The following is a 12,766-nucleotide window of genomic DNA, read 5'->3' on the forward strand; positions in this document are numbered from 1 at the left end:
GGCTAGTTATTCCCCTTTTGAAGAAGGCTAATTTAGGTGCTTGATTCCTGTAAACTTTAGACCTTTCTCAAATCTTTTTTTCATTAGTAAAATTCTAGAAAGTGAGGTAACAGCTCAATGTTCAGCATATCTTGAGAGAGAACATCTTCTCCCGGATAACCAATCAGGTTTTCTTTCATGCAGGTGCACTGAAACTGATACTCTGTTTATCCGGGAGAAACTGCTCCAACATGGTGATGCAGGGAGGCGGGCCCACATTGACGTTATTGGCTCTCTGGGCAGCTTTTGATGCCATGGATCATGGTATTTTGGTTCATCAGCTTGCAAATAAAATGAAGATACGGGGCTCTGCTTTATCTTGAATTGCCACCTTCCTGAACGATAGACGTCAAAGGGCGTAGATGGGCGATTTGATCACTATCCCCCCCTTCTTTTTAAAATGTACCTGCGTCCATTAGCACCTGCGATGGATGCTTTTGGCGTTGAGCGTCAGATCCCTGCTGATGACACACAGATCCTGGTTGTTCTCCATGAGGCGTCAGAGGATGTATTTAGGGTGGAAGATTATCTTGGGTCACTTCAACGCTGGATGCAAGATAATGGCGTGTGCCTAAAGGGAAAGCAAACTGATGCTGTGTTAGCCAGATGCTCTGCTGGCTCCTCTCTTGTATTCCAATGGTCAGCATCCCTCGACTCCCAACTGAAGCAGTGGATTCCGTTAGAAACCTGGGTTTCCTGTCTGACACCCGTCTACCATGTTCTCCTCAAGTGGAGGCTGTGGTAAAGACGGCTCATCTTCATCTATTCGAGGTAGATGTGGCCACCTGTTAAATGAGAATAAGCATAATATTTTAGTGCAGGAAGTTGTTCCTTCTAGAATTCAAAATTGTATGTTGCTCTATCTGCTAAGACATCTTGAAATGAGCTTTAAGCAGGTCAAAATTGAGAAATCAGGACTGTCATGCTCTTCAGGAAGCATGATCATGTTTCTCTAGCTCGCGGCTTGTTGGGCTGGATTTCGATCAACGATCACATTCACGCCAGAGCTAAGTTTCACATCTGGACAATCCTCAATGGCCTATCTCCAAATTATTTGTCAACGGTCTCCTCCCTACTTCTTGAGTAGACACAGGAACACCACCGTTTCTGTTCACCCGTCTCGATTTAAATCATGCACCTCTGGGTATTCTAAAAAAACTGTTTTTTTGAAGTCCCGAAAACTGTCCAATTGTCTATGGATATAGTCCATTGAGAACTTAATCTGTGACGTAATCGTCACATTTGATTGGCTTCTCCTGTCTTGCACTGTACAGCGCCTTGAGCATTTGAGCATGTACCTTTACTCTCTCCCTTTGGAAAAACTAGACACAAATAGTAATTCTGCTGCTGTCAATTCACGTAATCATACATGTTTTGGGTGAATTACTCCACTCTACCTGAACCGCTCGCTGTGCTATTTGGGGTCTAGCCTGTGCTGTAAATAAACAAAATGAAATTGTCATTAGTGAGGCCATTAATGTTGTAATTTGGGAGGTCATCAATTAGGTGATGAGCTGTGCAGCGGTAGGTCTAAATTAAGGTTAGTTTAATTTGCAGAGGGCTGGATTGTATTGTATTAAACAGTTACCGCAATTCTGCTTTAACTGACTTTTATTTAAGGAATTTGTATGTTTTTTTAACGGGCACTGCTGACATCAACTGTTTGAAGAGTAACCTTAACTTACATTCAACTAACGTTTTTTTTCAGGGAATGTTTGGGGTTTTGTAATGACATACCGTTGCAAACATTTATTTTGACTGTATCACAATTTGTACTGAATAAGAATACAGGCACCAAACTGCACTCTACCCCTCACAGGAGCCTTGACCGCTTTGGAGTGCAGGCTGGCTGCACTTATCTGCTCCTCAGTGTAGCCCACTTCTTTCAATAGCATCCAGCCTCCAGTCGACATGATTTCAAAATGGTTCCCCTCCAGTCTGCTTCCCCTCTCCAATATGCCTCACCCAATTTGGGAGCACTTGGCCTTCCTCCCCCACGTTGGAAAAAGCCCCTCGCAATGTATCCAGCATCCCGTATTCCATCCCTTTTTACTTTGCTATCTCATGGTCCAGCTTGAATCCTGGGATGTGAGCCTGATCCTACATCACCAAGTTGTACATGAGGGGGTCCTCAGATCCAAGGTGGTGGACCGAAGTGCAGTTGTGATTAGTCCATTCCAATCGCCCCACTCGGATCCTAGGATCTAGCCACCCCAACAGACAAAGGGCATGATTTACAAAAGTGTTTTCAATGGGGCAACCCCATTGAAAAACACATTGTAGATCAGGCCCAAAATATATTTCTTTAAATCTGTCCGACAAGATAATGAAGGGAAAGGGCAATTTTTAAAGGATGAATGGATGGATATGAAATCTTCGAAAGCTACCGCTAGAGGAGGAGCCACGTGAAAAGCAAGTGGTCTGGAGGAACTCGGTTCAGCATTTTCCTGCAAAAGCGCACAACAGGCTGCCGAAGAATCAGGCTGTCCTTTGCAAATTAATGGGCATGTCATATTGTTTCCTGGCAAAAATATTTTTTTAACAACCCTCCCATCGATTGGGCCTCATCATGAGTTGGGCGCTAGCCCTATCGCCAAACCCCCCGGCGCTATTAGTGCCGGATCACGGGTTTGGCGGAACGGTAAATTCCCATTCCCCATTGGGCCCATTCAGGAATTCCCCATTCCCCATTGGGCCCAATGGGGAATTTTCACACTATTACCGCCGGCGGTTTTCTCGCCGGCGGCAATAGCGCTGAAAATTGGCAGCGGCAGATTTGCCCCCAGCTCAGAGCTGGGGGCAAATCCACCAAGGCCGTGATTTGGTGGATCCTTAAATGTGGCAGTAATAGCGTTACCACCGCATTTAAGGGTTACCGCCAAACTCGTGATGAGGCCCAAATGGTGGAGACTAGTTGGCCAAAAATCCTCTCGAGACAGCTTTGTGCAGATTCCTTGTCAGGATCCAAGCTTATCAGCAGTGGAGACTGCTTACAATGGATGCACGGGGGCACCACCCCACCACGGGCCCCTAGGACTCAGTGTGCAGAGAAGATTGTTCACATTTTCACACAACTTGGGTTCTCTCTGTTGAATTCTACAGCGCGGCGGCAAATCTCTATTGCAGAGCAGCAGATTCATTATTTTTTTTAAATGAATAATGGATCTCCTGCTGTGCAATGTTGAGTGTCTGGGCCTGCCACCCTTACACAGAGAGGCGCATCCCTTTTTAGGAGCTTTCCCATACTGTAAAGTGCCTGGTGCTCGTAGCTCCATGCACTCTGCGTAAACATCACAATCCGGAAGCTGGCGGGGCGCTAGAGGGGTGGCCCTGGCAGCATTATAGTCTGTGTGCAAACAGTACACCAGGATCTGACCTTAGGCTAGCCACAGGTAATGAAGAATGTCATTGGCTGACCAGTTGTGGTTGACTACAGGACTCAGAGCTAGCTGCCCAGAGAATAGCAGGCCCACTTCACGTGCTGCACACACCTCGTCCTAACCCTCGCCAACTCCTGCAAGTACAGCAGTCTACTACTACTTATTACTTTTTGTGCCCGCACACTGCTCCGGGTCCGCCCTTATGCCCTGCTGCCATGCCCGGGGGATGCAGGGCCTAGCAGGGCCCAGTTGTTCTCCACAGCGACTACTAGCAAGGCCCTGCATTCCCCAGGGCAGGGCCGCAAGGCCAATTAAAGTGAAATTAATGTGATGGTCAGAATAACACGGCAGATAAAGAACCGAGTGGGGAATACATGAGACATGGGGCCTCATTCCGAGTTTTTGGGTAGCCATGGTGCTATTAGTGCCATGGCTGCCTCCAAAACAGGGTCCGGTCTGGTTCAATGGGGACTTACCGGGACATTCCGGCCTGTGCGGACCCAGTGAGTCCCTATTCAACCAACCATTCCCCATTCCCATTTGAGCCCCTATAGGGCTCAATGGGAATGGGGAAGGTACTAATTACGGGCCCGCGAATAGCATGCCCGTAATTAGCTCCCTTGTCCCTTAGTGGGACCCGTAAAGGACGTGTGGTCAGACCACACGTTTTTTGCAGCTCCCGCTAAGGGACCTCGGAATTGGGCGGTAAGTGTTTAACGGCACCAGTCTCCTTACCGGTGACCGTTATCCCTTACCGCCCAAGTCGGAATGAGGCCCATGATCTCTTTTATTCCCATGATACAAGAGCAGACTTCGGATGAGATTTTGACCTGCTAAGCGGGAGGGGCTCAGGAGCTCCGTGCTGTCGGGGCAGTTTTGGTTCAGGCACAGCAAGAGCACTAGTGTAAGTGCAGCTCGTGGCAAACCTGCTGGCGATGAGGAATTGGCGCAGGTAGCTTCGTTCAGTTTGAGCATTTTGGGGTGATACTCCCCGAAGTGACAGAGCCTCGCATGGATATGAGGCAGGAGCACAGGGGAAAGCTCTGTGTCTGACTGAGAAGTGGGGCCTGGCCGTGTTCCATCCTGTTCGCAGTAGGGAGAACAAATAATGAGATTGTAGGAGGTCACGAATTGCAGCGTTCTGAGGCAACGGTCGAGGCAGGCTGCTGCGTTTCCACTTTGCAGCATGCAGTTTTCCTTCGTTCAGAGGATGTCACGAGGTGTGATGGTGGCCGGCCCCTTGTCCACAGGAGCTCTGAAAATCGTCACAAGCAGTGAGGCTTTTTGATTGCTTTGGAACTGGCATGGAGTGTGGGCACTTTGGGTATTTTGTGTTCAGAATCGGCGTTTGGCATTTGCAGTTATGGGGAGCCCGGGCCTAGGGGTGTAACACAGAGAACTATGACCCGCGCCCTGGAGGTATTGTTGTGGCACGAACTGACTTTGGTGTGCTGTTTTAAGCATGTTATGACTACTGTCATTTGAAGTGTTACGCGGGCGGCATAGTACTGTGTCAGGCTATGGTTAAGAGTGCCTTGAGGTTCCAGCGTTGTTGTGTGCTTGGACATTGTGTTCAGGCCAGATAGATGTGATGTGAGGCCTGTGTGGATGTAAAAGTTGCCTGGAGAGGTGCATGGTGTCGGAGCCTAGAATACACGTTTGTGCTATTGCTTTTATATTTTACTGGAAATCAACGGGTGCAAGAGTCGACTCTTACGTACGTACTCTAGGACGCAGAGTGACCTACTTTGCTCTCGCCTGCAGGGTGCCCGATAGGATGGAAGTGTGTCTAGGAGAGCTAGCCTGGCCGACAAGCCAAGCGCCTTGGCTGGAAGTTGGGAGCAGGCATCTTTTAAACAGAGCAGCAGACAGCGCACGCAATTAAAATGGCGCAGCAAGCATGGAAATGAAAGACGGCTGCTGGAACGAATATTGCTGAAGCAATCTGATCTTGCACGGGCATCGCAAACCAGTGAACGTCCTCACAGTTCACAAGCAGAGATGAGAAAAGCGCAGACGAGGCAACTCGTCCATCCAGCGGCATTCCAGCTAAGCTCTGAAAAGAGGCTCGCGCCGGCACAGAGTCTGCATACATCCACAAAACAACAGCGCCATGTGGCTTCCAGTTTACTGCCAAGCAAAAATCATCCTGTTAATATGAGAGGTGGGTCAGGACTGGCACAACCCGTGCCAGGGGTGTCCCGAGAGCGGGCACCTTTGGCATAGCTGCCTGTTAACCGGACTAATTAATGGGGGCAAGTGGAGCCCAGTGAGTGTGCTGAACTTACCACACAGCATGTCAGTGGGGTGACCGACATGCAATCTGGTGTAATTATAATTGGTCCTCTAATTATATGTTCTCTTCCCATCAAACACATAGGATACATGCATATGAGGAGCACGGATCTCCAATCTATGATTTGAGGGGAGCAATCAAGTACAGCATAGTAACAATCAGCACTGTAATGGAATGAAGAGAATTCAACTGTCTCAAGGCATTTACAACTGTGAAACCATAATTACATACAGAATTATAAAGCAACTACTGCATACTGTTATCATTTTTCAACACTGAGGGCCCGATTCTCATGTAGGTGTTAAGTACCGATAAGGACGTTAAAAGGCTTAAAGAACTATTCTGAAGGTGGCGCATTCTTCCGAAGTCGGAAGGAATGCGCCACTTTCGGAATACATGTGGCGGTTGCTAGGGTGGGTTAGAAACCAACCTAGCTACCGCCACATTCGTAAACTGGCTTTTTGGAAGCCTATTCTTGTGGTACTCCTCCAGTGTAATATGTGCGCTAAACTAGCGCACATTTACGGTACCCTTTTGGTGCCGTTAAACTGGAGGAGTGCCGCAAGAAGCCTTGTTTGGTGTAAATGGAAGTGTCCATACACCCGTGTTGTATATGGACTCTTTCATGTACACCAAAGCAAGCAGCTTCAACGTTGCTGCAACGTTGAAGATGCTTGCTTTGGTGTACATCAAAGTGTTCATATACAACACACGGGTGTATATGATCACTTTCATTTACACCAAAGCGAGCAGCTTCAACGTTGCAGGATGCAAAGTTGAAGCTGCTCGCTTTAAATGAAAGTGTTCATATACACTTGTGCAGTGCAGGATGCAACGTTGAAGCTGCTCGCTTTAAATGAAAGTGTTCACATACACCACACGGGTGTATATGAACACTTTCCTGTACACCACACTAAGCAGCTTCAACATCCTGCAATGTTGAAGCTGCTCAATTTGGTGTATAGGAACTGTGTTCTTGGCAGCATTTTCGTTAAATAACGATTCCCTCGTTATTTAACGAAAAGGCTGCCGAGATTCTGCAATCCGCCTGTTTCCATTGGAAACAGGCAGATTACAGCAAAAGCACTGTCGTGCTTTGCGAAGACACCCAGGCCCACATGAGAATAGCAGTGGTGCCTCGGCGTCAAGAAATGGCGCAGTGAGTTGTGCTATTTAGCACGCTCACTGCGCCAAGATGAAAATCAGCTCTGATTGTAATAAGAAAAAGTGCAAACGCAACAAAAGTGGACTCTTTATCCATTTTAGTCAATTTCAAAGCCCCGGTCAGCCTCAGGGCATTGAGTCCAAGTTAGCAGCTAATTTATTATCAATTAGTCAATTTTAAATATACAGCCAACTTCAGGTGAAGCGCCAAGTGCTGCTAAAGGCTGAATCTCTAGTAATATATCTTCCAATCACACCTTTGTCAAAAAATGGACAAGGGGTATCATCTACCAAGTATTAGCCAGTGCTGATGTTACTATCGAAGTCCTATCGAAAGTCCTTGTCACTGATCCAGACAGAGCTAAACGGAAAATATATTCAGCAGACTGGATAGAGACAAGGAGACTTTGCCTTCGATACAAGCACTTTGCAGAAAATCCATTTGCTGAAAAAAGGTTTTGAGTGATAGACCCGTATTTATGGAAGCATCCTTCACCTTCATTTAGATTCGCGATTTTGCGCCTCAGATTAAATCTATGACCGACCAGAGATCTACTGGCTGAGCGGAAAATGATAAATGGAGACACAAATATTTGCTGCTTTTGCTGTGAATTTAACTGCAAGGAAACATTGTGACACCTAATAGTACAGTGTCCGGCTCTTGTGTCAGAGAGACAGAAATTCTTCTTCAAACCCTATAATTATCTTAGAGAATCGGAGTGGCAATTCATTCTATCCACCCCTTCCATTAGCATAAGAATTACAACTGTGAATTCTTTGACTTCATTACCATTGAACAATATATTAGATCTAGAAGTTGATCAGATGAAATCTCTCTTAATTGATTTCTTATAAGATGAACCTGATTAATGTTAATATTGCTCAATCTAAGGTGGATAATAATGTTCACATCATTCACTTTTCAAAACGATATGCTTTACTACTTTTGAATAAGCATGTCAACTCCGTTTTGCACATTGGAAGCTGCAATGATAATTGAAATGGCTCACTCTTTATCAAAAACTAAAGCTGTAACCTTATGAGGAATTGTTGTATAAGCTATCTATAGACTTAGAACGATTACATCTGAAGAGATGTACCTCATGTTTCAACTGTTCTTTGTATTTATTGCCTCGAATGTATCACTGTTATAAATTCCAATTCTTGTCATAATAATGATGCTGACAAATGTAACATCTAGAGATAAACAGATAGAATAGAATTATGATGGTTAGTTTGATAGAATCATAATAGCAATTAACATTCTGTGGGAAAATGTCGAAGGATAGTGTAACTAAACATTACACTTTGTTTCAATCGAGTACTTAAGTGTAAAGTTCCAAGACAGCAATCGCAATGCAACACCGATGGATTGCCTGAGAGGATTCACATCAAATGTTGAGATCATGACTGTTATATGAATTGTATTGTTTTATGTTTTATTATGTTTTAAACTTTCTAAATGTGTATTAAAAGTTGATTATTTCAGCTAAATCAATTAAAAAAAAAGAGAATTGGTTATTTATAACGCGCTTAATACCTAGAGGTTTCTAAGCATAACCCCCGAGGATCGAACTTGTGTTGCTCCATCATCTTGCTTTCAAGGCGAGCCCATTCCCCCTGAGATATCCTCTCGAGGGGGCTCTATTCATGTAGGGGGTTCTATTCATAGATCTGAAATTAAAGGATGCTGTTAAACATGGTTGAGATGGGATCACTCTGGCACACCCAAAGGCCTTCTTTGACGAGGCAAAAATAAAATACACCTCTTTTTAGAGCATAAATACTCAGACTAATTTCAGGCCTGCTGATGCTGCAGCCTTCAAACCACCCACCCCTCTCCCTCCCACCCTCCAAACACACACCGCCACCCATATCTAGTGCTCGATGCATGGAGTTGAGTAACAGGACTGTCATTTTCAATCGATAACAGTTTTCTGGCCTACCTGCCCCCGATCCCCTTCTCCGCTTAGTTTGACGTATTTGCCTTTAACATTCAAATAACTCATGCGATCTCCAAAAGGCTTAACAGTGTGACACAGAGAAAACGCCTCCATCATCGAAAACAATGCCTAACATCAAAGTCATGTAAGCGAACACCTAATTCTGCCCTTGAAATCTTGGCAGCACAGGCCGGGGGAAATTGAAAGAAATGCAATATTAGTTGTACAAGTGAGAGGCTCTGCCATTGTCTCCTGGGAATCTTGGGAAATACTATTGCCTCTGAATGCCACATTCCAGCGGCATCTAAGCACTGTAACATAACAGGGCATCGCAACAACTTTGCACAAGTACAAGCGTAATTAGGACTAGTATAAAGAATTGCAATAGGGCAAACATTCTTCCAATGTATTTTTTAAGCTGGCTGGACATAATTCTAGGACAGGAGCAAACATAGGTTGCACTGCTGAAAATACATTGAAACAATGTTCTTTGCACTTGGAAAATGTTTGCCCTCCGGCCCAATGCTTAACTGTAATTGAACCTGTGCAAGTGAAACTGAAAACGTGTAGATACAACAGGTAGAGGTACTGCTGTAGGCCATGCTCTCTGGGAACAGGATGTACTTCATCGAGGGTATTGCAGCAGGCAATGTCCTTCACAGCGCGCTGAATCCACAAGTATTGATTACTGTCCCTGCGGGCAGGTGCACTGTATTATGTATTGCGCTTAGCAAGGTAAGTGTGGGAACATTTGCTTTATTTCTCAATTCATGCGACTGCAGCCCCAGACCCTTCACCGGCTCCACAATAGTCTCCCTTTACAAACCTAAACATTCTCCACAGAATTCCAAACCATAGCGAGGGCCGTTGTCCTGAAGCTCCCATTATGATGCATGGAATAGCAGATTGATTGACATACATTGTAAACATAAGACAAAGCAGATACTTGAATATTAAGAATTAAGAGCCTATAGCTATATACAAACTTAAACTAAATATACTCTATAACACACTGTACCTGGGGAATGCCCGCCCACCATGGGTAAAGTTGCGCACACCCACGGGTCAGGCTCTGTTACCACTTACCATTAGGCCTCAGCCGACAGTCAGCCTGTATTTGCTGCTCCCGTTCTGATCCTCCTTATGTCGGCGTTGCCATAAAGCCCTACTGCCTTTGCCTCCTCCTTGTCCCTTCCCACAGCCCACCCCCTCTGCACCCACACCTCCAAAAATGATCTACCTTCTCAGGAAGCCCCATGCCCCGCTGCATCACCCCCCTTCCTCATCAACTAGACACACTTCCTCTCGCCACACAAGAAGATGGAAGAGGGCACAGGTACTTACCCACCCACCGGAACATGCTGAATGCACGCTTCTGCACACTTCCAAAAGAAAGGTTGCTGTCTGGCATTTGCACGCACGGCTTCATCCCCTGCAGGACACAGGATTTCAGCTCCAGGTGGCAGATCAATGCACATGCTGTACTGGGCATTCTTCTGGGAAAACTACATAGGTTAGAATAGATTGTTCCACTTTAAATATTTAAAATAGTAGGGGTCATAAAGGATATATACTCTAAATGAGTGTGTGCTTCCTTTTTATAAAAAAAACACCATTCTAGGGGAACTAACTTCTTTACACATTCTAATGAGCCTGTTCTGGTGCAGCTTCAATGTTACAAGCAATTAACTCTCTCATTTACGTAAAAAAAACAGACACTAAAGGACTGCTGTGAGAATGAAGGGTTCCCTGTTCCCCAAAACTTTGAAGGGGGGGTGACTAAAGCCCAATCTGCCCAATGGTTGTTACACCATACAAAAGTCTCTTTACGCAAGGTCATTTTCAGGTGTATTTTGACAAGTGAGAATCTATGCATTGTCTCCGGCCTGGAATCAGTGCACCCCAGAGGCTTGACTTTCTTCTGTGTTCAATGCAGTTAAATTTGACTTACCTGATTAATCTGGAGAGACTAATGTAGCAGAATGGAAAGCAGAGCTATCTTCATGAGGTGAGCAGGGGAGCCGGTCCCTAGTGTTTCGTTGATTTGCTGATGTATCTTCCCACCTCGTGCAGATCAGAAGAATGTAATGTTGTTCTGATAAATTACATTTTTTTAAACCGTGAGGTGTGAAGATTCTGATAAATAACATTTCTCTGGGCCTCCATGAGGTTTGAAGATTCATACGCCTGTGACCCTATGTTGCCCTTTCTCGGTCTCTCGCTTTCTCTTTACAGACCATCGAAAAAGCCTTGCGTGAACAAATTCAACCAGTCCTGGTTAATTGTGAACCTAAAAACATCAGACTTCACCCTATATAGTGCACCTTCTAGGATTTGGTTTTCCCAGAGCATGAGAAGGAGTTAATTGCAGTGACCATTCTCCAGAACGACAAACCTAATGCTTTTTATGCCATATGTCTGTGGGTTTGGACAGTAAATTGCAAATTTTGGAAGCCATCTTTCAAAGAGTTTTACCAAGGGGGAGAACCCACCCGCACCGTCCTTGATGTGGCTTGGGCTCGTTCGCTGCACTCACTCGCTCCCAAATTCACCCGGAAACATTTACACCCTTATAGGGGTATATAGTTACACCTGGCAATGTCAGTGGGAAGCCGACTATGGAACTGCGAATGCCGGCGCCATTTTGTATATATTTAGGTATGGGGATATGCTTGTATGCTTGGGCACTTCATTGTGAGGGGAAATGTGGCGTGTGAGGTGGTCTGGGGCGTTGGTATCTGCGCTAATCGACCGAATGCACAAAGACAACAGAAAAATCTCACAATCCTATGCCTGGTACCCCCTCTTGTTTCCTGGATGGGAAATCCCTTTATTTGGGGGTAACCCTTCCTCCAGTGTTAGCGTTTGTGTTGCTTTTGCACACTGTGGCATAGAATTTCAATATATCTTTCTGTCCTCTCAGATGCGTCCACTCTTCTACCTGAGCGCGTCAGACCTGATTCTGGGCTTCTGCTGGCTGATGGGCGCTGCGCTCTTTAACACAGAATTAAAGACTCCTCACAACGTTGCTTGCTACAACCTGCAAACTACAGGGCAGGTAAGAATCTGTCAAAAACGTTGCATTTTATGAAGTTCTCTATAATAAAAGATGTCGCCCTTTAATGTTGGTTAAACATATAATTCTCCATTTCTTTTATGTGGTCCGAGTTCTTTTTGTTTGGAATTTTGTTGGTTTCCTGCCGTCCTACTTTCTCGCAGCACTTTTTTCTGGGGCTCTTTTACCGCAGGACTTCCTTGCTTTGGCCACCTGTTGCTCTCTGCCCTGTCATTGGGATCTTTACTGTCCCCTCTGTGAGGGAAGATCCACGCAGCACCCTTTCCCCCCTCCATATTCCACGGCACTTCCATTCTTCGAGCAGGGGATATCCCTGCACTGGACGCCATGTTCTGGTGCAGCCCATTCAGTGCCGGCTGCTTTTTTTGCAGCGCTTTGAACGCAGGTCACACCTTGGCGTGCCCGGTTGGCCGCGCCCAGCAGACCCAGCAGGCATTAGCACTAGTCACTAGTAATCAGTATTAGAGGGGGAAGCGGGGGGGGGCAAACATACAACATGGTGGGGAAGGGTGGTGGCACACCAAATAAGGGTCATTAGGCCAAACTGGTTTAAGTATATCTATATTTTACCAATCTGGTTAAAAAGAAGTGTCATTAAGCATGTTCAGGGTAGGTTTAATACAATAAAAGGTTTTGCATCAAGTTAATAAACATCCTAAAAAGTTAACTCATGTTCAGTTGTTCAGTAGTTGCAAAAATGCCCTTGCAGTCAGCAAGAGGCTGCATTCTTTTACTTCAAGCAGACATCACTACTAGCACAGGTTCAAATAATGTGTTGTTCGAGGTGGTATTTAGCAGAGGAGATATCACTTCTGGCTCAGCTTTAAATAATGACTAGTCAAAAATATAGTCAGTTTAACAGAAGAGA

General features: G+C 45.4%; 1 protein-coding gene across 1 annotated transcript in view; it reads left to right on the forward strand.

Moving 5' to 3' along the window:
* The window catches only part of TMEM116 (transmembrane protein 116), a 378,731-nt gene that overhangs the window by 256,324 nt on the left and 109,641 nt on the right, over window positions 1-12,766 (forward strand). The window contains exon 4 of the mRNA XM_069619504.1: window positions 11,746-11,880. Within this exon, the coding sequence (XP_069475605.1) occupies window positions 11,746-11,880 (135 nt within the window). The remainder of the gene's footprint in view (window positions 1-11,745; window positions 11,881-12,766) is intronic.

Source organism: Ambystoma mexicanum, chromosome 10 (assembly GCF_040938575.1).
Source record: "Ambystoma mexicanum isolate Mex_15411 chromosome 10, UKY_AmexF1_1, whole genome shotgun sequence".
Taxonomy (NCBI): Eukaryota; Metazoa; Chordata; class Amphibia; order Caudata; family Ambystomatidae; genus Ambystoma; species Ambystoma mexicanum.